Source organism: Phacochoerus africanus, chromosome 3, assembly GCF_016906955.1.
Source record: "Phacochoerus africanus isolate WHEZ1 chromosome 3, ROS_Pafr_v1, whole genome shotgun sequence".
Taxonomy (NCBI): Eukaryota; Metazoa; Chordata; class Mammalia; order Artiodactyla; family Suidae; genus Phacochoerus; species Phacochoerus africanus.
Window position 1 is genome coordinate 111,213,137 of NC_062546.1, and position 24,332 is coordinate 111,237,468.

Here is a 24,332-nt window from a genome sequence, read left to right on the forward strand (position 1 = left end):
AAAAAGGAACAAAATAATGCCATTTGCAGCAACTTGGTTGGAACTAGAGACTCTCATACTAAGTGAAATAAGTCAGAAAGAGACAGACAAATACTATATATCACTTATATCTGGAATCTAATATACGGCACAAGTGAACCTTTCCACAGAAAAGAAAATCATGGACTTGGAGAACACTTGTGGTTGCCAAGGGGGAGAGGGAGGGAAGGGGAGGGAGTTTGAGGGATTGGGAATTTGGGGTTAGTAGAGGCAAACTATTGCCTTTGGCATAGATAAGCAGTGAGATCCTGCTGTATAGCACTGGGAACTGTATCTAGTCATTTAAGATGGAGCATGATAATGTGAGAAAAAAGAATGTATGTGTGACTGGGTCACCTTGCTGTACAGTAGAAAACTGACAGAATACTGTAAACCAGCTATAATGGAAAAAAAAAAAATCATTAAAACAAAGTCATAAGGTGAGGCAAAGCTTAGAAGTAAAAGAAGGTTAAAGGAATATAAAATCTGGCAATTATTAGCAAAAGAAATCTAGTGACATATTAATATCAGATAAAATAGATTTTAAGACATGGAATTCCAGCTGTGGCTCAGCGGTAATGAACCCGACTAGTATCCATGAGGACGTGGGTTCGATCCCTGGCCTTGCTCAGTGGGTTAAGGATCCGGTGTTGCCATGAGCTGTGGTGTAGCTCACAGATGCAGCTCAGATCCTCCATGGCTGTGGCTGTGGCGTAGGCCGGCAGCTGCAACTCAGATCTGACCCTTAGCCTGGGAACTTAGATATGCTGCAGGTGCAGCCCTAGAAAGCAAAACAAACGAACAAAAAATTTAAGACAAAAAAAGGATTTTTTGGAATGGAAAGAGTCACTGCATAGGATAAAATGTTCCAGCTAAAAAAGCAATCTTAAACATGATGTCTTAAGAAAATAATCTCTCTATATAAAATAGCATGAATTGACAGAGGTACCAGGAAAAAAAATGAATACTGATTCTGCATAGATCCAATAACTAGAATCTATGTAGACCTACTAATTAGAGATTCCCCACAGATTATGTGCTAGGCCATAAAGGAGGCCTCTATATTTCAAAAATAGGTATCACCAGTCCATGGAATTTGACCATAGCTATTTAAGAATGTTAATACAAGAGTTCCATTGTGGCTTGGTGGAAACGAATCCAACTAGGAACCATGAGGTTGCGGGTTCGATCCCTGGCCTTGCTCAGTGGGTTAAGGATCCGGTGTTGCCATGAGCTGTGGTGTAGGTTGCAGATATGGCTCAGATCTGACATTGCTGTGGCTCTAGTGTAGGCCGGTGGCTACAGCTCTGATTGGATCCCTAGCCCGGGAACCTCCATGTGCTGTGTGTGCGGCCATAGAAAAGACAAAAAAAGACTGTTAATACAAAAATATAAATCAGAAAAATCACATATTTTGACATACAAAAACATACAGGATTGAAGAAAACAATTACAATGGAAATGTAAAACTGAATGATAATGAAAACACTACATAGCAAAAGCTGTGGGGTGAGCGAGCACAAGTGCTGCTTCAAGGGACATTTATTAGGTATGTAGATCACATCAAAAGACTTACTTATACTCTAGGATGATGTTCTCAAATGCAGACAAAACAACATCTAAGTCCACGATGTCACTGGTTTTCTTTTCTTTTAAACACCAAATAGGTACACAGTCAGAAGTATCTAGAACATTTGGATAAGTCTATTTAATACAATGCTTATCAAACACTTAGCTCCAGGTCCAGGGTTCTGAGAGCCTATAAAAATAGTTCTACCATATTGCTAAAAAGAGCAAGCTTTTGAAGAAGCCCAAGGGGGACATGCTCACTTCCTCTCCCAGTCAGTCCTCACCCCCTAACTGCCTTGTCCTTGGTGCTACCACTTCTGCTGAAGCGGCCTAAAGTACTGCTGCCTTTTAATTACCTTGCTGTGCCTTTAATCATCTGCTCTTAGCAAACATGCCTCGTGACTGAGAGCTTTGTTACCTGTCTTTTCTTAGTTTTAATCTATGTAATAGGCCACTTCTAGAACACATGAAGGTTACTGAGTGTACTGATTCAGATAGCTGCAGTATAATATATGAGAGATTAATTATGATACACTTGTGAGCATGCTATTATACATCCATTAAAAGTACTCCAGGAGGAGTTCCCGTCGTGGCGCAGTGGTTAATGAATCCGACTAGGAACCATGAGGTTGCGGGTTTGATCCCTGGCCTTGCTCAGCAGGTTAAGGATCCAGCATTGCCATAAGCTGTGGCATAGGCTGCAGACACAGCTCTGATCCCGAGTTGCTGTGGCTCTGGCGTAGGCCGGCAGCTGTAGCTCCAATTCGACCCCTAGCCTGGGAACCTCCATATGCCGCAGGAGCACCCCCAAGAAATGGCAAAAAGACAAAAAAAAAAAAAGTACTTAATAACAAGGATATGTGTCCAATGAGGGTGAGAAAAGCTCAGCAAAACTCTTGAAGAGTAGGAGTTCCCATCATGGCGCAGTGGTTAATGAGTCAAACTAGGAACCATGAGGTTGTGGGTTCGATCCCCGGCCTTGCTCAGTGGCTTAAGGATCCGGCATTGCTGTGAGCTGTGGTGTGAGTCGCAGATGCAGCTCGGATCCCTCGTTGCTGTGGTTCTGGCGAAGGCCAGCAGCTACAGCTCCGATTAGACCCCTAGCCTGGGAATCTCCGTATGTCACGGGAGTGGCCCTAGAAAAGGCAAAAAGACCAAAAAAAAAAAAGGCTTGAAGAGTATAGACCAAAAAGCATTGCAGTTATTTTGGGGCAAGGGAATTGTTTAAGTGGTTTTATCTTCCCTTCCATGCCCTTGAACTTTTCTAAAATAAACATTTCTATATAAGAAAAATAGAAAACTTGTCTTTTAAAAGAATTGGAGAAAATGCTTTATGTTCCTCCCATTTTTCAATAAACTCTGTGTGTCAATAAAAATAATGTAAAATGACATGGATGAACCTCAGAAAGTTATGCTAAGTGAAAAAAGCCTTCTATAAAAGAGTATATACTATGATGTATGAAAAGAGGATACACCATGGGACAAAAATTAAGAGATTAATTGACAGATGCTAAGTACAATAAATTTTTTAACAGTAAAATCTTGGTAGTAAATGAATATGTACTGTAAAATTATTTTTCCTTTGTTGTATGTTGAAAATGCTCATTATGTTGGAAAAATCAGCTCCTCCAAAGTCATATTTTTAAAGTGACAATTTTATATACTTAAATTTACTACTGTATCAAATTAAGAAATATATTTAAAAAAAATTCTTGGACTTCCTGTTGTGGCTCAGTGGTAACGAATCTGACTGGTATCCATGAAGATGTGGGTTTGATCCCTGGCCTCGATCCAGCATTGCTGTGACCAGTGGCATAGATCACAGACACGACTTGGATTTGGCAATGCTGTGGCTGTGGTGTAGGCCAGCAGTTGCAGCTCTAATTCGACCCCTAGCCTGGGAATTTCCATATGCCACAAGTGTGGCCTTAAAAAGTAAAACAAAAACAAAAACAAAAAAAAACCCCAAAAAACTTGAATGACTAAGTATAAAGCAATATTCTGTACCCAAGTCGTTGGCTTCATTTCTTGATTTCTTCCTTTTGCCATGAGACATCTTCTCCTTTCTCTGAGTTTTCTAAGAGAAAACAAAAAAAAAACAGCAAAGATTTTCATTTGAGAAAAGCTTCTCTTAAAACATATGAATTAAAAAGACAGTATTATCAGACACTGTATTTTAGCTACAATTCCCATTTCATTCTAAGTTAATATATCAGTTAATTATATAAATTATCTAAATTAAGGAAACATTGAAAAAAATTATTGCCTCAAAATAAATTTTTTTTTGGTCTTTTTGTCCTCTTAGGGCTGCACCCGAGGCATATGGAGGTTTCCAGGCTAGGGGTCAAATCGGAGCTGTAGCTCCTGGCCTACACCACAGCCACATTGACGGCAGATACGAGCCACATCTGTGACCTACACCAGAGCTCAAGGCAACACCGGATCCTTAACCCACTAAAAGTGAGGCCAGGGATCAAACCTGCAATCTCATGGTTCCTAGTGGGATTCGTTTCCGCTGCGCCACGACAGGAACTCCTCAAAATAAAAATTAAAACTTCTGGTTGGCTTGTAAAAATGGATGCCTTGAAGTAAATTAAATTTTGATTATTTAAGATAGTAATGCATGGAATCAGCTCAATTTCCACCCCAAGCCATGACAAAGTAACTGCTTCTGAACTAGCTCACTTGCCATAAACAACCATAAAGAGGGAGTGGGGCCTCCCTCAGCTGTCCTTGGATAACAGGCACGACAAGACTGGGAAGCCCAGAAGGTGAGCCCCATGAATGCCTCCCCCACCCCCACGGCAGAGGACAACTTTGGACAGCAGCACAGCCAGCCAGGTCCTATGGAGTGGCAATCCTCTCCACCAAAGGGACAGAACCAGAATGCGGCGGCCGAAGCTCTTGCAACAAGCTGCTCAGAGGACAACACTGGAAGTCTGGGTCGGGGCGGGGGGTCCCCAGAGTCCTTGACCACCTACTCCATGGTGAGGCTGCAAAGAATATGCTGGGCTGTGGCTACCATGGGATTAAGAACATAACAGGTAACAAGGGACCAGAAATTCTGGGGGAAATTAGATGTAGCAAATGCAGAGACCTGTTAATAGCTAGTTAACAGCTATCTATCCAAGTGAGCTAGACCCTAACTTAGGGGTAAGAACTGCTCTAGACCATGCAATCCCTAACAGGGTGAGAATGTCCCCAAGGGGGCCTGCCAAAGACTCTTAGATGTTACAAGGGTTTGTGAGCTGCCAAGCACATAAATAGATACATAGTATATTCATGGTATTAAGATTAGGAGGAAAAAATGTCTAAAAAGGCTTTCTAGGGAGGACAACAATGAAAGGAGTTGAGACACCCTGCCCTAGAGTAAGGGCTACTCTGCCCAACCCTAACAAAGCCTGACACCATCTCTGGTCAGATTCACCAGCGAGACAGGTCTGGTAAGCAAGTGTAATTCCTCCCCTGAGTGAGGGTAGATCCTGTGATTATGATGAGACAGTCACTCCCTGGCTTAGGTTACGTAAGATGCTCCCACAGCAGACTGCAGACTGCAGATAGCGCCTCTGGCTGGCTTTGAAGACGTCAGCTGCCACAGCGTGACAGGGCCAGGCGACGAGGACCTAAGGGGAGCCTCTAGTTGCTGAGCGTGACCCCCAGCTTCAACCAGAGAGGAAACAAGAACCTCAGGCCTGCAACAGCAAGGATTAGCATTCTACTACCAGCCGGCACAATCAACTGAGATTTCAGTCTTGGCCAGCACTTTGACTCCAGTACATGAGACCCAGAGCAGGGAAACTGGCTGAGGTGAGCCTGGACTTCTGACCTATAACAACTGTGATGTATAAATGTACTGTCTGAAGCCACAAAATGTTTTCATTTGTGCAACTGGTTATGCACAAATGAAAACTAATACAGAGGTCGAGTCCCACTGAATTAGAGGGGCTTGGAAGATATCTTGGGCTTTCCATAAACCAACCCTAACAAAGGATAAAACCACACCTACAGAAGTTCAAGACAAGCAGTCAGTAATCAAATTACCGATTAGAATGGAAGTCAATGTTCAGAAGAAAACAGAATTCAAAATCTCAATAACCTATCAACAACAGTAAGCAATACACAATTCCAAAGTACTGGATTGAAAATGTTACACAAAAAACGTGATCTAGGAGTTCCCATTGTGGCTCAGCAGTTAACAAACCCGACTAGCATCCATGAGGACGCAGGTTTGATCCCTGGCCTCACTCAGTGGGTTAAGGATACAGCGTTGCCCTGAGCTGTGGTGTAGGTCACAGATGCGACTCGGATCCTGAATTGCTGTGGCTGTGGTGTAGGCCAGTAGCTACAGTTCTGATTCGACCCCTAGCCTGGGAACCTCCATATGCCGCAGGTGCGGCCCTAAAAGACAAAAAAAAAAAAAAACAAAAAAAATGTAATCTATAGTTAAGACACAAAAAGTTCTCGAAAGAAACTGACATTGAGGTAGCCCAGATCCAGTCATTCCTCGATATCCAAGGAATATGGCTCCAGGATCCTCCACAGATACCAAATCCGATCATGTTGAAATCTCATATAAAATATATAACCTATAAACCTCCTCCCATAAACTTTAAATCATCTCTAGATTACTTATAATACCTGATATGATATAAATGCTATGTAAGTAGCTATAAATACTATGTAAACAGTCGATGGTGCTTGGCAAATGCAACTTTTCTTTTTTGGAACTTTCTAGAATTTTTTTTTTTTTTAATTTTCCAAATATTTCCTATCTGCGGTTGGTTGAATCTGTGGATGTGGAAGCTGCAGATATGGAAGGCTGACTACCTGCTTTGGAAAACAAAGACTTTAAAGCAGCTATCATAAATATGTTCAAAGAAGGAAATGACGGTCTTAATGATTAAGAAGATAGGGAATCTCAGCCAAGAAATAGAAATTACTAAAAAAAAAAAAAAAAAAAAAGAAACCAGAAATTCTAGAACCCAAAAGCAGACTACTAAAAAGGAAAAGCCACTGGATGGTGGTTTAGTTTCCTTGGGTTTTTGCTATAATAACTTACCACAACTTGGTGGCTTAAAACAACAGAAATTTCTTCTTCAACAGTTTTGAAGTTCAGAAGCCTAAATCTATTTCATTGGCCCCAAATCAAGGTGCTGGCATATTTAAGGCTTGATTAAAAAATACTGTATGTGCTTGGGTTATGGGATGGAAATCCTGTGAAATTGGATTGTTATGATCATTATACAACTACAGATGTGATAAATTCATTTGAGTAAAAAAATAAATAAAAAATAAAAAATACTATATGTCAAGAATCCTAAAACAACACATATGACCCAGAAATCTTATCGTAGCAATTTTTTTTAAGGAAATGATCAAGAACATGCACAAAGACTTAGGTTAAAAAAAAAATTCATCAAAACACTTAAATTTTTTAAATTGTAATTCTTCATTAGTAAGAAATTAACTAAACTATGGCACCTTCATGAATGAAATGTCACGCATTAAAATGGCATGGTTGGAGTTCCCATTGTGGCTCAGTGGGTTAAGAATCCAACTAGTATCCATGGGGATGTGGGTTTGACCCCTGGCCTCGCTCAATGGGTTAAGGATCCAGCGTTACCGTGAACTGTGGTGTAGGCCAGCAGCTGTAGCTCTGATTAGTTTCCTAGCCTCGGAACCTCCACATGCCGCAGGTGCGGCCCTAAAAAGAGAACAACAGCAGCAAAAAATGGTATGTAGAATACTTAATGACCAGGATACGGTTCCACATAGGATGAGAAAAGCTCAGTAAAGAACTGTAAGATGCGCTGGTTATTTTGCAGTGATGGGATTATAGGTGATTTTATCTTCCTTTCCATACCTTCCAAATTTTCTACAATAAACATTTTTATAATTAAAAAAATACGGAGTTCCTGTCGTGGCGCAGGGGAAATCAATCTGACTCCATGAGGTTGTGGGTTCAATCCCTGGCCTCACTCAGTGGGTTAAGAATCCGGTGCTGCCGTGAACTCTTGCATAGGTCGCAGACACGGCTCAGATCCCGAGTTACTGTGGCTCTGGTGTAGGCCGGCGGCTATAGCTCCGATTGGACCCCTAGCCTGGGAACCTCCATATGTGGCCCTAAAAAAAAAAAATTATATATATATAAAACTTATCTTCTAAAAGTGAAGGAAAAAGAAAATGTTTTCCTCCTAAACATTTTCAGTCAACTTTTTTTTTCCTTCTCCAGGGAGTTGGTAGATGGTCTCTTACCAGTTGACTTTCTTTTACCAGAATCTCTTTTTCAACAGAGGACTCAGCATTCAGGGGTGCTGTCTTTTTAGGAGGAACTGATTCAGCTGGTTTCGCGGAAAGTTCTGAAGATGCCGTTGCTGCAACAGCTTCATGCTGTTGTGTGCTTATGTTCTCTGCTGGTTTAACTTTTCTTACATCACTTTCTTCAGTGCTTTCAGATTCATCACTAATGGGCTTAAGTTTTCTTCCCGGCTATGTCAAGAAAACAGCATTACTGTTTAGAAAATACAAATGCTTATCATTCTTATTTTGTTAAAAGGTAACCATAAAGTCCACATTTACTTTTTTTTTTCTTTTTTTTTTTAGGGCTGCACCCCCGGCATATGGAGGTTCCCAGACTAGAGGTCAAATTGGAGCTATAGCCTCTGGCCTATGCCACAGCCACAGCCATGTCAGATCCAAGCCGCGTCTGCAGCCTACACCACAGCTCACAGGAATGCTGATCCTTAACCCCCTGAGCGAGGCCAGGGATTGAACCTGCGTCCTCATGGATGCTAGTCAGATTCGTTTCCGCTGAGCCACGAAGGGAACTCCCCACATTTGTTATCTATAAACTTCAAGACTGAACATAATAGGAAGATGGTGACGTGATTGATAGGATGAGAAACCAGTACAAAGAGTTCCAAAAAAATCACCCTGCCTTTGTAAATCACCATCTAAACATATTATGTGAACACTATGAAAATTAACAAGGTACACAGAAATCTGAGATCTTTGTAAAGAAAAACACTTCAAGGAGGTCTCCTGTGGCATAGTAAGTTAAGGATCTGGCATTGTTACTGCAGTGGCTCAGGTCGCTGGTGTACACGGGTTTGATCCCTGGACCAGGAATTTCTACATGCCACATGCTGCCAAAAAAAACCCACTTCAGATATAAAAACATTTCATGTTTTATTTAAAATTATCTTCGAAAACAATACTTTAGGAAAATTGTCACTACAGAACATTTTCTCTCTTTGCATCCAAACAAGCTATGAAATATTTACACATTTCTCCTACTTGCATCCAATTTAAATAGGATATGCAATATCTTACAAATTAAGATAGCAAAGAGAACACGCCTACATACCTTCTTTGCACTAATTTTCACAGACTCGTTTTCACTTTCTTCAATTTCAGACGTGTCTGAACTGTACCAAAAAACAATCAGTATCTTGCACACATTTCATCTTTATTCACATATGTTTGAAAAGGTGCTCATCCAACAAGAAACCAAACGCAAGTTAATGAAATTTCCCACTTGGCACAGGTGGGCCAGCCACCTCCTCAGACTTACTGGTCGCCTCCCACACATCCCCCATCCCAGGCCAGTCCTCCATCCCAGGCCACGTAGGTTTAATGCTGGCAGGCAAGTGAGGGATGGGTGATGATGGAGAGGAGCCAAAGACCTGATTATTAACCGTTTTATATTTTTAAACCATGTGAATGCATCACCTAATCAAAAAATCCTCTTTGAAAAAGTACACACCACTATTTAAAATGAAGTGTGTGGTTTTCCAAATATTTGGCTTTTGTTACTGATTATCAACATCTAGAAAAACTGGAGTTTTCCAAAAACTGGTGGCAGAGAACCCCAGAGAGATGTCCTAATGCAGATTTCTGCCTGAGTGGAATGGAATTTTGTTTTGTTTTGTTTTTTGCTTTTTAAGGCTGCACCTTAAAAAGGTGCATATGGAGGTTCCCAGGCTAGGGGTTCAATCAGAGCTGTAGTCACTGGCCTATACCACAGCCACAGCAACACCAGATCTGAGTCACATTTGCAACTTACACCACAGCTCATGGCAAGGCTGGATACTTAACCCACTGAGCAAGGCCAGGGATCGAACCCACAACCTCATGGTTACTAGTAGGATTCATCTCCACTGTGCCACTAATGGGAACTCTGGGATGTTTGTTTTGAAACGCAGTTTTGTTACTCTCAAAACAAAGTAACTAGAACTGACCTAATAGAGGGCCTTAAGTCAAGGGTTTGCTCTAGCTCATAATTTATCATTAGTACTACAGCTATGGAAGAGTTCTTCATACATAATGTGTTCGCAAGTTGTCTCTAGGGTTATTTTTACAAGATTTCTCTGATCCAGGCCTTCACATCAATCTGTAAAACTGAAACCCAGGCTCCTTAGAGACAATAGCTGAGATTAACAATAGCATTTGTGTTTCCTCTGGGATTACCAGCCCGTCTCCCCCATTCCCAACTTGCACTCAAGACCATTTCTCTCATGATAATTAAGATAACCTGTAAATTAAAGGGACATCTCAAAATCACCTAAAATTCTATGCTCATAAAACCTTTCCCTCTCCTTACTTGTCTTATCTCAAAGCTAAGCCACCACACTGGCATGTTTTCTCAAAGGATAATCAGATGTTAGTTATAGCTACTATAAAGTGATGTCGGAGTTCCCGTCGTGGCGCAGTGGTTAACGAATCCGACTAGGAACCATGAAGTTGCAGGTTCAGTCCCTGGCCTTGCTCAGTGGGTTAAAGACCTGGCGTTGCCGTGAGCTGTGGTGTAGGTCGCAGACGTGGCTCGGATCCCCTGTTGCTGTGGCTCTGGCGTAGGCCGGCGGCTACAGCTCCGATTAGACTCCTAGCCTGGGAACCTCCATATGCCGTGGGAGCAGCCCTAGAAAAGGCAAAAAAGACAAAAAAAACCAAAAACAAAGTGATGTCAACTACTCAAAAATTAAGTTTTTATGACCCAGTGCTCTTGAGGAAAAACAAAAGTTGGCTCAAAAGATCTTTCGAAAGCTTTAGTTCTATAAGCTTTTTCTTAAAGAGCATCCCAGAAGTCCCAGCAACCATGAACAAGTAACTGCTTGAGATCTACCCATACCTTCTCACTTCTTTTCCTTGAGGTGTTGAGGGGAGAGATGGCCCGACGTGTCTGGAGAATTCTTCTTCGTCAGCATAGATTGCAGTGCTGTGTAAAGGAGGGTCTACAAAAGATGGTTTTGAAAAGGGCATTTAGAAATCTGGCTGTCAGGGCAGCACTCAAGTTTGTTCTCCTTTATACTGAAGTACAAAACAACGTTTGTGTCAATGGCTAACAAAATCAATCACACAGGCCACTTCCGATCTACTACCTCGACAAGAAAAAAAAGTAAACCATTCCACCAATACACACGTGGATAGGTGTCAATTATAACCTTACTGTTCTCATAGTATATGGAAACTTTTTTTTTTTCTTTTGGCTGTGCCTACAGCATTTGTTAAGTGCTCAGACTAGGAATCTCATCTGAGGCACAGCTGCGACGACCCGTGCCGCAGCTGCAGCAATGCCGGACCCTGAACCCACTGCACCACAGGGGTAACTCCTGTTATATGGAAACTTTTAAATGAGCTAGCAGGTAAATATAAAGAGGGTGTGTGTGACATTCTTCCCGCACCTGATGGAGCGTCACACATCTACCTGGGAGACCACTGCACTACCTGTAAACCCTGAGGCTTGACGCTAGTACGTTTGTGGATGACCAGCCCTTTGGGGAGGGCACCCTTCCTCCCTCTCTCTGCAGTGCTCAAGCCCTCAGCTAAGCAGAAGTTAACCTGAATGAGGCAAAAGACAGAGAGGAGACCAAATGACCTTGGGGGGAAGACACACGGAAGAGGTGGCTCTGACTGGTCTGGGCTTGTGACCGGGGACGGGATGGGCCAGGAGTGTGGGGGGACTTGCTGAAGGACGCCCAGTAAGAGCCAAGCACCCATTTCCTCGGTCTTTAGCGTGAGTGCACAAACTTAAACATGGTTTCAGATAAACAGCTGTGTGTATGATGAACAGAGCAACTGCACAATTTAAAAGTCAGTAACATACTTTGTATTGGCCACCACCAGGCAAAGGGGTTTATTTACTTCACTGCTGTGAATACTAAGGAAAAAAAGAAAACTAGAGCAATTCCGCATGTAACAAGTCATACAAACTGGACCCTTGCTGTTCAACAAAAAGATAAATAGCCAGTTTCGAAGTGAGGAAAGGATATGAATAAATGCTTCTTTGAAGAAGATACAGTTGTACCACTTTGTTTTATTGCGCTTTGCAGATACTGCCATGTTTTATGCATTGAAGATCTGTGGCAACATTGCATTGTCAGATGATGGCTAGCATTTTTTAGCAGTTTGTGTGTGTGTATGTGTATGTGTTTTGTTTTTGCCCTGCTCATGGCATGCAAAAGTTCAGAAGCCCTGGGATCAGACCCACACTACAGCAGTGACAATGCTGAATCCTTAACCACTAGGCCACCAGGGAACTCCACAACAAAACATTTTTTTAATTAAGGTGTATATATTGTTTTATTAGACATAATACTATTGCAGTGTAACCATAACTTTTTGTGTGACTGACTTTATTGTATTATGGCAGTGGTTTGGAACAGAACCTGCAATGTCTCCACGGTTTGCCTGTGTGCAGATGGCCAAAAAGCACACTGGAAAGTGCTCGACATCATTAGGGGGAATACAGCTCAAAAGCACACTGAGACACCACTTCACGTCCATTTGGATGGCTATTATCAAAAAAGCCAGAGAACAAGCACTGGTGAAGATGTGGAGAAATTAGAATCCTTGTGCACTGCTCATTGGAATAAAAATGGTGCAATTCCTCAAAAAAAAAAAAAAAAAAGTCACAGAATTACCACAGGATCCAGCAATTCCACTTCTAGTCATATCCCAAAAGATGGGAAAGCAGGACTGGAACAGATATTTGCACACCATGTTCAGAGCAGCATTACTCGTAACAGTCAAAAGGCAGAAGCAACCCAAGTGTCCACTGACAGCTGAATGGATCAGAAAATTCAGTATATACATCAAATGCATATACCACACATTTTAAAAGGAAATTCTGACACATGCTACAACATGGGTGAACTTTAAAGACATAATGCTAAGTGAAAACAAAAGGCCAAATATTGTATGACTCTGTCACATGAGGCATCTAGGGTGGTCAGATGCATGGAGAGCTGGAGGAGGGAGTGGGGAATGAGGAGCCTTTGTCTTGTACTCCACGGGTACAGAGTTTCATTTAGGGGAAATAACAAAGTCTCGAGATGGCTGGTGCCGACACTCGCCCAGCAATGTGCTAGTACATACTTAATGCCACAGAACTGACACTTTGAAATGATTAAAATGGTAAATTTTATGTTCTATATTTAACCACACAAACACAGTGAGATGCCACTTCACACCCACGGGGATGGCTAGAACCAGATGATAACAAGATTGACAGGGATGTGGAGAAACTGGAACCTTCTATACAGCTGGTGGGAATGCAAATGGTGCAGCTGCTGTGTGAACAGTTCCTCAAAAAGCCGAAGCAGAATCACTGTATGACTTAGGTGAACAGTCACCCCCTGTATCCACGCTGCAGACTCAACCAACCATGGACTGAAATAATTGAAAAAGAAAAAATTCCACAAAGTTTCAAAAAGCAAAACTCAAATTCACTGCACACGGGCAACTATTTATGTAGCATTTATATTGTATTCGGTATTATAATTAACCTAGAGAAGATTTATAGGGTGCACAGGTCAGATGCAAACACCATGCCATCTTATAGAAGGACTTCAGCATCCTGGGACTCTGGTATCCAAGGCAGTTCCTGGAACCAGTGCCCTGTGGATACTGAAGGATGACTGAACACCCAAGAGCCATGAAAACACATGTCCATATAAAAAGCTTACCCATGAATGTTCACAGCAGGATAACTCCTAAGCCCAGAACGTGGAAACAATGCAAATGTACATCAACTGATGAACGGATATGAAAATGAGGTACATCCAAACAATGGATTATTCAGCTATAAAGATTTTTTAGGAATGAAATACTGATACTTAACTAACACAGAGATGAACCTTGAAAATACTACACTAAGTGAAAGAAATCAGTCACAAATGACCATACAGGATATGACTCTATTTAAATGAAATGTCCAAAATAGGCAGATCCATAGAGACAGGAAGTAGATTTGGTGGTTGCCAGGGGCTGGGAGGAAGAATAGGGAGTGACTACTACTGGATATGGAATAGGGGGTTCCCGTGTGGCTAAGAGGGCTAAGGATCCAGTGTTGTCACTGTAGGGGCTAGGTTTCTGCTATGGCATGGGTTCAATCCCTAGCCCAGGAACTTAATCACAAGGATTATCAGCCCACTGAGGGTGAGAAAAGCTCACTAAAAGGATTGAAGCATACAGACCAAAATGCATGGTAGTTATTTTGGGGTAGGGGAATTTTAGGTGGTTTTATCTTCTTTTCTATGCCTTTGCAGTTTTCTAAAACAAACATTTCTGTAATAAGAAAAACATGAAAAGAACTGAAGAGAGAAAAGGCTTTATTTTCCTTCCAAACATTTTTCAATAAACTCTGTGTGTCAATAAAAATAATGTAAAATGACATGGATGAACCTCAGAAAGTTATGCTGAGTGAAAAAAGCCTTCTATAAAAGAGTGTGTACCATGGGACAAAAATTAAAATAGATTAATGGACAAGTGCCAAAGTATAATAAATTTTAACAGTAAAATCTAGGTCCAAAGTAAATGAATATGCATTGTAAAATTATTTTTCCTTTGTTGTATGTTGAAAATTTTCATGATAGATGTTGGAAAAATCAGTTCCTCCAAAGTCACATTAACTTAAGTGATAATTTTATATACTTAAATTGATTACTTTATATATTTTTTAAAAAGAAATTCTTGAATGACTAAGTATAAAACACTATTGCTGTGGGTATGGCCAAAAAAATGTTCTGGAATAGAAAATGGTGATGGTTGTACAATTTTTTTGACTACACTAAAACTGAATTGAACTGTATACCTTAAAAGGGCAAATTTTATGGTAAGTGAATTACATCTCAATTTTAAAAGTTAATTTCTGGAGTTCCCATTGTAGCTCAGTGGAAACGAATATGACTAGCATCCATGAGGATGCAGGTTCGATCCCTGGCCTCACTCAGTGGGTTAGGGATCTGGCATTGTTGTGGCGTAGGCCAGCGGCTACGGCTCCAATTTGACCCCTAGCCTGGAAACTTCATTAATTTCTTTTAGATTCGGATCTTTTACATTTAGATTTCTTTAGATAAATAATTAAAACATTTTTATCACAGCATAATAAAAAGTGTATTCTGGTAATGCTTACCACTTTTCACCTTATAAATGCACTATTTTCTTTTATTAACAAAAATTAGATGAAAAATATTGATACCAAATTAAAAATTCGTTAGAAGGTGTATGTTTTCAAAATTCCTCTAAGACTTATTCCAGCAGAAACATTTGATCCTGCTGTTCTAGATGTGGGGCCAGGCACATGGCACTTTCTGTATCATTTGTGGCCTCTGGAGTGGCCAGTGATATACAAGGACACACCAGTGACACACCAGCAGAGTAGTCCCATGTGGACAAGTCACACGCCCCTGGTCAGCCAGGTACCAGCCCTGTCTTCTGGACACTCTGAGAAACAAGGTGACACTCTCCTGAAGCATCCTCAGTGTGTTTATGAAAAGGGAAAATTATCCTTTGCTCCTCCCTAAATTAAAGCCCCTTATTGAATAATGCTCCTGGAGGTATGAAGTGAGAAATATATTATATATTCTTCTGTTACAAGCCCACTAGAGCTGGCTTATTGACAAATATGACTAGGAGAGCTCCACTTTGACAATGTTTAATAGAGCGCTAGTTCCAACATACCTGGAAGTGAGAAAAGTTCAGATTATCCTATACCTCCCAGAACATTATATTCGTGTGCAGACCTCATTTTTGTATTTGAAAGCATTTCTATGTTGTTATTAGTAACTAGCCTAAATACTGCAGCTTGAGTTCAAAGGATAAAGTTTAAGGCTCTTAGGATAAAGATTTAATTAAAGTACCAACCAAAAACTACAATGAGGTACTACCTCACACTGGTCAGAATGGCCATTAATCTGTTTACAAATAACAAATGCTGGAGAGGGCGTGGAGAAAAGGGAACCCTCCCACACTGTTGGGGGGAATGTAAAATGGTACAACCACTATGGACACAGAGTAGAGGTTACTCATAAAACTAAATATAGAGCTACCATATGATCCAGCCATCCCATTCCTGGGCACATATATGGACAAAACTTTCATTCAAAAAGAGACATGGGAGTTCCCGTCATGGCGCAGTGGTTAACAAATCTGACTAGGAACCATGAGGTTGTGCGTTCGGTCCCTGCCCTTGCTCAGTGGGTTAGTGATCCGGCGTTGCCATGAGCTGTGGTGTAGGTTGCAGACACGGCTCGGATCCGGCGTTGCTGTGGCTCTGGCGTAGGCCGGTGGCTACAGCTCCAATTGGACCCCTAGCCTGGGAACCTCCATATGCCAAGGGAGCGGCCTAAGAAATAGCAAAAAGACCAAAAAAAAAAAAAATACATGCACCCCTATGTCCACTGCAGCACTATTCACAATAGTCAAGACATGGAAACAACCTAAATGTCCAACAGCAGATGAATGGATTAAGAAGATGTGGTATATATACTCAATGGAATACTACTCAGCCATCAAAAAGAATGCAGTAATGCCATTTGCAGCAACATGGATGCTGTTAGGTGGTGTCTGTATACTGGAGGGAGAATACCAAATGGAGGATGTAAAACAACCATACCATGGAGATCTCACCCAGGCTCCAGACACAGTTTCAGCTGATGGAACAAATAGGAAACAGACTCCAGCATGGATGAAGGCTCAAGGACCAAGATTTAAGGAGCTATTAAACCTCAGAATAAACAGAGCCAAAAGGACAGTTAAAATTCACACTAAGGAGTTCCTGTCATAGCTCAGTGGAAATGAATCTGACTAGTATCCATAAGGACACAGGTCTGATCCCTGGCCTCACTCAGTGGGTTAAGGATCCGTTGTTGCCATGAGTTGTGGTGTAGGTCACAGACACGGCTCAGATCCTGCCTTGCCGGGGCTGTGGTGTAGGCCGGCAGCTGCAGCTCCAATTTGACCCCTAGCCTGGGAACCTCCATGTGCCACAGGTGCAGCCCTAAAAGACAAAACCAAAAAAAAACAAAAAAAAAACAAAAAACAAAACACACTTAATCACACTTAATGGTCTAAGTCCTCCTTCCCTGTTTCTTAAGTCCCCTTACCCTTTCTCTTCGAAACAATGTGACTTATCACCTGAAACCCTAACTATAAAAAAGCCCTTGCCCCAATAGCGGGGAGCCTGAGTTCTCTCTGCTGAGTGCTCCCGGCCACTTTGCTGGTCGATAAACCTGCTTGCGATCTCACTGCTCAAGCCTCTGTTTCTCTCAACTCCACTGTCCTAACAGATGCAACTAGAGATTCTCATAACTAAGTCAGTCAGAAAGAGAAAGACAAATACCATATAATAGCACTTATAATGTGGAGTCTAATATATGATACAAATTCACCTAATTACAAAACAGAAACAGACTCACAGACACAGAGAACAGACTGTTGCCAAGGTGGAGGCAAGAGGGAGTGGGATGGACTAGGAGTCTGGGGTTAACACAGGAAAACCATTACATTTAGAATGATAGACAATAAGGCCTACTGTTCAGTACAGGGAACTACATCTAATCTGGGATAGACCATGATGGAAAATAATATTAAAAAAAGTATATATATATATATATATATATATATATATATGCATGACTGAGTCACTCTTCTGTACAGCAGAAATTAACACAACGCTGTAAATCAACCATACTTTAATAAAACATTAAAAAAAATAAAATACTAACCAAAGGTTTCATAGGGTTCTTCATCTTTCTCATTTTCGCCCAGTCTGCTGATGCTTGAGATATCAGAATTATCAGGAAAATCAAACACATCAATAGGCTTGTGCTTTCGGCCAGGTTTCTAAAAGTGAATAAAGTTCAAAATCATTGACTTGGCCCTAGCAGACAAGAATATTATAGAGCTGGCTTACTAGGCAAGGACACTCCTGCTCCCTAAAGAAGAGAGCTTAGCACTAGGGGGCAGACGCATTTCTGATAATCTAAGGCAGGGCTGGGAAACTTTTGTTGTGTTTGTTTTTAGCGCTGCACCCATGGCATATGGAGGTTCCCAGGCCAGGGGTCGAAATCAGAGCTACAGCTGCTGGCCTACGCCACAGCCTCAGCAATGCGGGATCCAAGCCACATCTGTGACCTACACCATAGCTCACGGCAACGCCAGATCCTTAATCCACTGATCGAGGCCAGGGATCGAACCTGCGTCCTCATGGGTACTGGTCAGATTCATTTCCACTGAGCTACAATGGGAATTTGGGGGCTGGGAAACTTTACGAAGAACCAGAGAGTAAGTACAGTTGACCACTGAACAGCACAGGGACATTTAGGTTGGGACACCCACCCTCCTTGAAGTTGAAAATCCATATAACTGTACAGTTGGCCCTCCTTATCCGAGGTTCCACATCCATGGTTTCAACCAACTACAAATAGTAAGTTAATACTGAAAATAATCTGGGTACAAGTGAACCCACGCAGCTCAAACCTGTGCTGCCCAAGGGTCACCTGTATATTAGATTTTGCAGGTCAGGGGGTCTCAGTTGCAACTATGCAACTCAGCCGTTACAGCCTGAAAGCAGACAGTGGCAACGCAAAGCAAAGGCATGGCTGTACTGCAATATAACTTTATTGTGGATACTGAGATTTGAATTTCATATTTTCACATATGATAGTCTTCTTTTGATTTTACTTCAATCATGCAAAAATATAAAAACCATTCTTAGCTCGCAGGGCTGTATAAAAACAGGGGGGCAGGAGTTCCTACTGTGGCACGACGAGATTGGCCGTGTCTCTGCAGAGCCAGGATGCAGGTTCAATTCCTGGCCTGGCACTGTGGGTTAAAGGATCCAGTGTTGCCACAGCTGTGCCTCAGTCACAACTGCGGCTCAGATCCCATCCCTGGCCAGGGAACTCCATATGCCTCGGGGCGGCCAAAAAAGAAGGAAAAAAAAAAAGAAAGAAACGGGGGTAGGCTAGGTCCGGCCCATAGGCCACGGTCTGCCAACTACTGAGCTAGTGCAGCCCCATCCCCAGAAATCTGCCCGCCTACCTCCAAGTCCACCACCAGTTCTGAAGACGAGTTGGGTAAAAACTCCTGAGTTCAGGAGAGAGACGGGTTTACAGTGCAATCTACTAATAAGCCGCCTAAGACTGCTCACCAAATCCTGATGAAGGCCCACAATATAAAGAAAACCATCCACAGTAGCTCTGGAAAATATGGACAAGTGCCTTTAATGGACAAGAAAATATGGGGAAATTCTGGAAGGTATACAGGAGATGGAAGAAAACTGAGAAACCAAACAAAACTACCACTCGCAGGAATTCCCCTTGTGGCTCAGTGGGTTGCGAACCCCACTAATATCCATGAGGATGCAGGTTTGATCCCTGGCCTTACTCAGTGGGTTAAGGATCCAGCATTGCCATGAGCTATGGTATAGGTCACCGGGCTCAGATCCCAAGTTGCTGTGGCTGTAGTTCTCATTCAACCCCAGCCTGCAAACTTCCATATGCTATGGTGCAGTCCTAAAAAGCAAAACAAAAAAGAAAAAAAAAAAAGAAAATTACAACAATATGGAGAAATGGCTATAAGTGAAAAAAAAGCAAATACAGAATGTTGCATGATCTTTAAATGTTGTACAATCTTTAATCTCTGTATTGCCAATTATGAGAAAGTTATATTAAAATATAAAAGGATAACTTACATCTTTCATGGACTGTGTTCTTCCTACAGTGTTCTCTGAATATCTCACACTATAAAAGAGCAAACACACACACACGAGTTAGGAAAGCTTTAAAAGTAAAGGGGAAACACCAGAACTTACAACCTCTTCCAAGCATTTTCTCTCCAAGTCACATTCCTCATTAGTTGTACTAACAACACACACATGGTGAAATGCACAGGGCAAAACCCTTTTAGAAAGCCAAGCCCATCTCTCATGCGCTGAACATTTTTTTCTAGGTCTAATCATATCACCTTTGTATAAACAGCATAGCTCTGCTCTCAGGGATACAGAAACCCCCTAACCCTGCTGTCATCCTTGTTCCTGAGGTCACATCAACAAGGGCTGACTTTCTGCAGAGATGAGCGAGAGGTCCCGAAACTTTGTCAAGCACCCGAGCCCGTTCCATACGGTGCCTGCTCTTTCACACACATTCTCTCATGTGGCTCCACAGTGAGCCTTAAGAAGAAGTGAACCCCATGGTCCAGATGTCTTTTTGCCCAAAGCAACATGCAGCCAAGAGGAAGGGAATCCCAAATTAAAATCTGCATCAGTTTGAACCCAGAGCCCTCCTCACTTTCTACCCCTTCAGGCCCCTTCCTGTGGGCATTAGGACAAGGGGATAAAGCCAAGCATCTCCAACAAGCTTAAAATAAGGAAGATGTAACAAACCAGAAAGGAAACAGAAAATAAGCAGGAAATCCTACTGTCGGTGCACCAGGAGAGGTGGGAGGGCAACGGGGATGTCCCCACACACAGACCTGACTTCAGACACGCCCTGCATACCCCCAAGAGTGCGTAGCAAAGTCAGTTTAGTGTCTGAACCAGTGTTTCTTTGAGTAACTTTTATCTGATATCATTTCAAACCTACAGGAAAGTTGTGACAATAGTCTAAGCCTTCTGTATACCTTTTGCCCCACTTCACTACTGTTTACATGTTGCCTCATCTGCTTTCTGTATGTATTCGGTAAATGGGGAATACTGCAGTGTGTCCTTCCTAAGGAGGTGAAATCTTGCGTAGTCACAGCACAATTTTCAGGTCACTGACATAATTATCTAATCATATCCAAGTTTCATCAACTGCCCCATCACATCCTTTAACCTTTCCCCCACACTCAGCATTTTCTAAAAGGACAAATAAAACCCCCAAAAAACAAGAAGAAAATTTTCTTTCTTTTTTGTCTTTTCTAGGGCTGCACTCGTGGCATATGGAGGTTCCCAGGCTAGGGGTCGAATTGGAGCTGCAGCCGCCGGCCTACACCAGAGCCACAGCAACACCAAATCCGAGCCACGTTTGCGACCTACACCAAAGCTCATGGCAACGCCAGATCCGTAACCCACTGAGCAAGGCCAGGGATCAAACCCAAAACCTCATGGTTCCTAGTCAGATTCATTAACCACTGCGCCACGAAGGGAACTCCGAAATTTTAAGAAGAGAATATAAAATATAATAGTACCATGCACTGAACATAGTATTTCATATACCCTTTGTTTTATGTGTGTGTACATACTGTGTGTGTGTGTACACACTGTGATGTAAACATCATTGCTGTGAATTACAGTAAGAAAAGAAAAAGTTTGGTTCTCAAGCTTTCAGGCATCAGACTCACCTGGAGGGCTTGTTAGAACAGACCACTTAGCCCATCTCCAGAGCAGCAGCTGATTCAGTAAACCTAGGATGGCCTCTACGCTTTTGCATTTCTAGCAAGCTCCTAGTGCAGCTGATGCTGGTCAGGGAACCACACTTTGAAAACCACTGCTTTATTTGAATCTCAGACCCCAAAGAAGGGAGAATAGGTATTGGTGTAAGGCATCTATGATTCTGGGGTCCTGGAAAGGTAAGTAACGTCAGTGGTCACAGCCAAGTAACAGAAATGGGAGTAGAAACCCGATCACATACTTTCTTAACCTACTCTTTCTAAGGACCCCTGCCTTATCTGTGCTCAAAACACAGGTCAAGTTTCCTTCTCACCTTAGGCAAGGAGCAAGAAGAGACTCCTAAAAGATGGAAATCTCCATGACAACATATGTCAAACTTTCAATGTACACACACTAGTGCATTTGGGGGGGGAAGGATGAACAGATTTCATGAATCTCAAAAGGCAAAAATGTTACATGTATGTGTATAGTTTGTGTACAGAGAGAGAGAACCACCCCCCACTGGCCTAGCAGATAAAGTTTAACTCTTGTCACCTGATGTTTCAAGGTTCCAATATTTTTTCCCAGTCCTCCTCCCCACTGTGGGGTCTTAGGTTCTTCCCCACTGGCCACTGGAATCTAGTCTCAGTTTACTCCACCTCCCTGCTTTGTCTTACCCCAGCCTTTCCCCTATGCTGTCGGCTCGCCTCTACCATCACCCCACATCTACAAATGCACCTTCTCCAGGAAGCCTTCCCACGGTCCAGGTGGAACTCCTTTGCAGACTAATCAAAGCAAGCCAAGGCCCCTCCGGCCAGGACCAGACACCACCAGCAAGATACTTGCCAACAAATCCAGAGGGAATAACATTTTAGAGAGCAGTTTTGCAATCTATTTTAAAATGCATGCCCTTTTTGATTAAAAACAAAAACAAAAACAAAAACCTTGCCCCATCCTGGCTGGAGTGCTCCTTTAAGAACCACAAGCAGCCGGCCGGAGATGTAGTTCAACTTTATGGTCTGTGGTTTGTGTTACAAAAATAAGCAAGGTCTTGAAAATAATAATACTGACTACCAGCCAGAGTGTAAAAGCCACTAGAATGTGATGTCTGGTAAGCGGTAGAGTGGTACGCCCTCATAAGTTATTTGTTGGACAGTTCGTTTTAAAATGTTTTGTCTACTTTAGACTACACTCACCCAAAATGATGCTAACAATAGCCAGCGTTCTCGCCTGCCCGCCAGGCACCGTTATAAACTGTAACTCCTCTAAGCTTCCCCGTAATTGCTAGAAAATTGTGACTATTATTACTCCCCTTTTACAGACCTGGAAACTTATCGCTAGGACAAACAGCGCAGTACCAGAACCAGGCAGCACCAACAGCTCCGAGAGGCCCAAGATCCGCGGAAGAGAAAGAAGATAAAGTGGGCCCCCAACCTGTGTCGCGAGGGTCCTCAATACCTACCCTGAGCGCGGTACTCGTCCCGGCTGGGCCATCACAGCCCACAGCTCCCTGCGCCCGCGCAGCTCCTGAAGCTCCCGCCAAACCCCGCGCTGCTCCCAGCGGCCAATCGGGGCCGAGCACGCGGGCACGCCTCCCGCCCCACGCCGGGTCTTACACAAGGCGGGCTAGGGCTCTTCCCTGTCCTAGAGCGCTAGAGAAAACCCGGTCTGGTACTGCGCTAGAGCGGATTTGGAGTCCAGGCTTTAAAACCAGTTGCTGACAGTGCATGACACGCCAAAGATTTGTCGGGTTTTTCCTCTCACCCACGTGCCTCGCCCTTTTTCCTAGGTTCCAAAGAGTCAGAGCCGCCAGGGCCCGCCCTTGGGGGCGGGGAGGGGGAGGAGCCAGTGCCGGAACTGGAGAGGGCGCCCGCCTGTGAGGGGCGGATCCAAACCCACGGTGGGACCGCTGGGTGCTTAAGCGCCTGCGCAGCTGTCTAGAGTAAAGATTTGGAAATAAGATTTGATTTTTAGTCTGCCAACGCCTGTAATCAGTTGTGTCATCTTGGCTTATTATTTTATTTCTACCCCAGTTTTTTCACTCGTAAATGGAGAGGGCCTTTTCTGGAGCTAATATACTCTGATTCTTTACTTTCTCTCTAAAAAATGCATTATCCTGCAAAAGATGATTTTGGACCCCTATCACCCCCCCCAAAAAAAAGAACTCACTCAAAATGGATCAAAGACCTAACTATAAGGGCTAAAACTATAAAACTCTTAGAAGAAAACATAGGGCAAAAGCTTCATGACATTGGATCTAGCAATGATATCTTGAATCAAGACAGAAAAAGCAGTTTAGGATGATGAAAGAGTTCTAGAAGTGGCTAATGGTGGATGGTTGCATAGCCATGTGAATATACTTAAGTAGTGCCACTAAATGGTACAGTTAAAAGTGGCTAAAATTCTAAACTGTATGTTACGTATATATTAGTACAATAAAAATTATTAGATTTCATGCACATAATATAGCATATACAAAAATAAAATGGAGCACACAGATGGTCACCACTCGATAGGAAATTAATATTTATCATTCCTGGAGTTCCTGTCGTGGCTCAGTGGAAACGAATCTGACTAGTATCCATGAGGACGCAGGTTTGCTCCCTGGCCTCATTCAGTGGGTTAGGAATATGGCATTGCCAGTGAGCTTTGGTGTAGGTGGCGACATGGCTTGGATCTGGCATTGCTGTGACTGTGGCACAGGCTAGTGGCTATAACTCTGATTGGACCCCCTAGCCTGGGAACCGCCATATGCCATGTATGCAGCCCTAAATAGACTACACACACACACACACACACACACACACACACACACACACAATACATATATTTACTTAATTACATAATTACAAAGTAATACATACACATATATATATTTATTTATCATTTCTTCCAAGGATAACCACACTTCCAATGTTGCGTTTCTCATTCCCATGTTTTTCTACCTTGCTATATTCCTAAATAATGTTATTTATTGTATATTTTTAAACTTTATACAAATAATATTTGGATGTATTGTGCAAGTGCTCTTACTCAAAGATATAAATTTTAGGTTTATTCACAGTGATGCATGTAGCTCTCATGCATTCATTTTTGTAATGCATTAAGTAAA

General features: G+C 42.3%; 1 protein-coding gene across 2 annotated transcripts in view; it reads right to left on the reverse strand.

Annotated features, from left to right (window-relative positions):
- CENPU (centromere protein U) overlaps window positions 1–23,077 on the reverse strand; it is a 32,357-nt gene extending 9,280 nt beyond the window's left edge. The window contains exons 1-8 of one of the 2 annotated variants that reach the window (XM_047772342.1): window positions 22,683–23,077; window positions 19,565–19,613; window positions 17,595–17,712; window positions 10,718–10,820; window positions 8,954–9,014; window positions 7,843–8,076; window positions 3,595–3,664; window positions 1,595–1,667 (exon numbers count right to left, since the gene is read on the reverse strand). In XM_047772342.1, the coding sequence (XP_047628298.1) occupies window positions 1,595–1,667; window positions 3,595–3,664; window positions 7,843–8,076; window positions 8,954–9,014; window positions 10,718–10,820; window positions 17,595–17,712; window positions 19,565–19,613; window positions 22,683–22,714 (740 nt within the window). In that variant the 5' untranslated portion in view covers window positions 22,715–23,077. Of the gene's footprint in view, window positions 1–1,594; window positions 1,704–3,594; window positions 3,665–7,842; window positions 8,077–8,953; window positions 9,015–10,717; window positions 10,821–17,594; window positions 17,713–19,564; window positions 19,614–22,682 lie in introns of both variants that reach the window. The other variant, XM_047772341.1, reaches the window with a different exon arrangement.
- Between the last annotated feature and the right edge of the window lie 1,255 nt (window positions 23,078–24,332).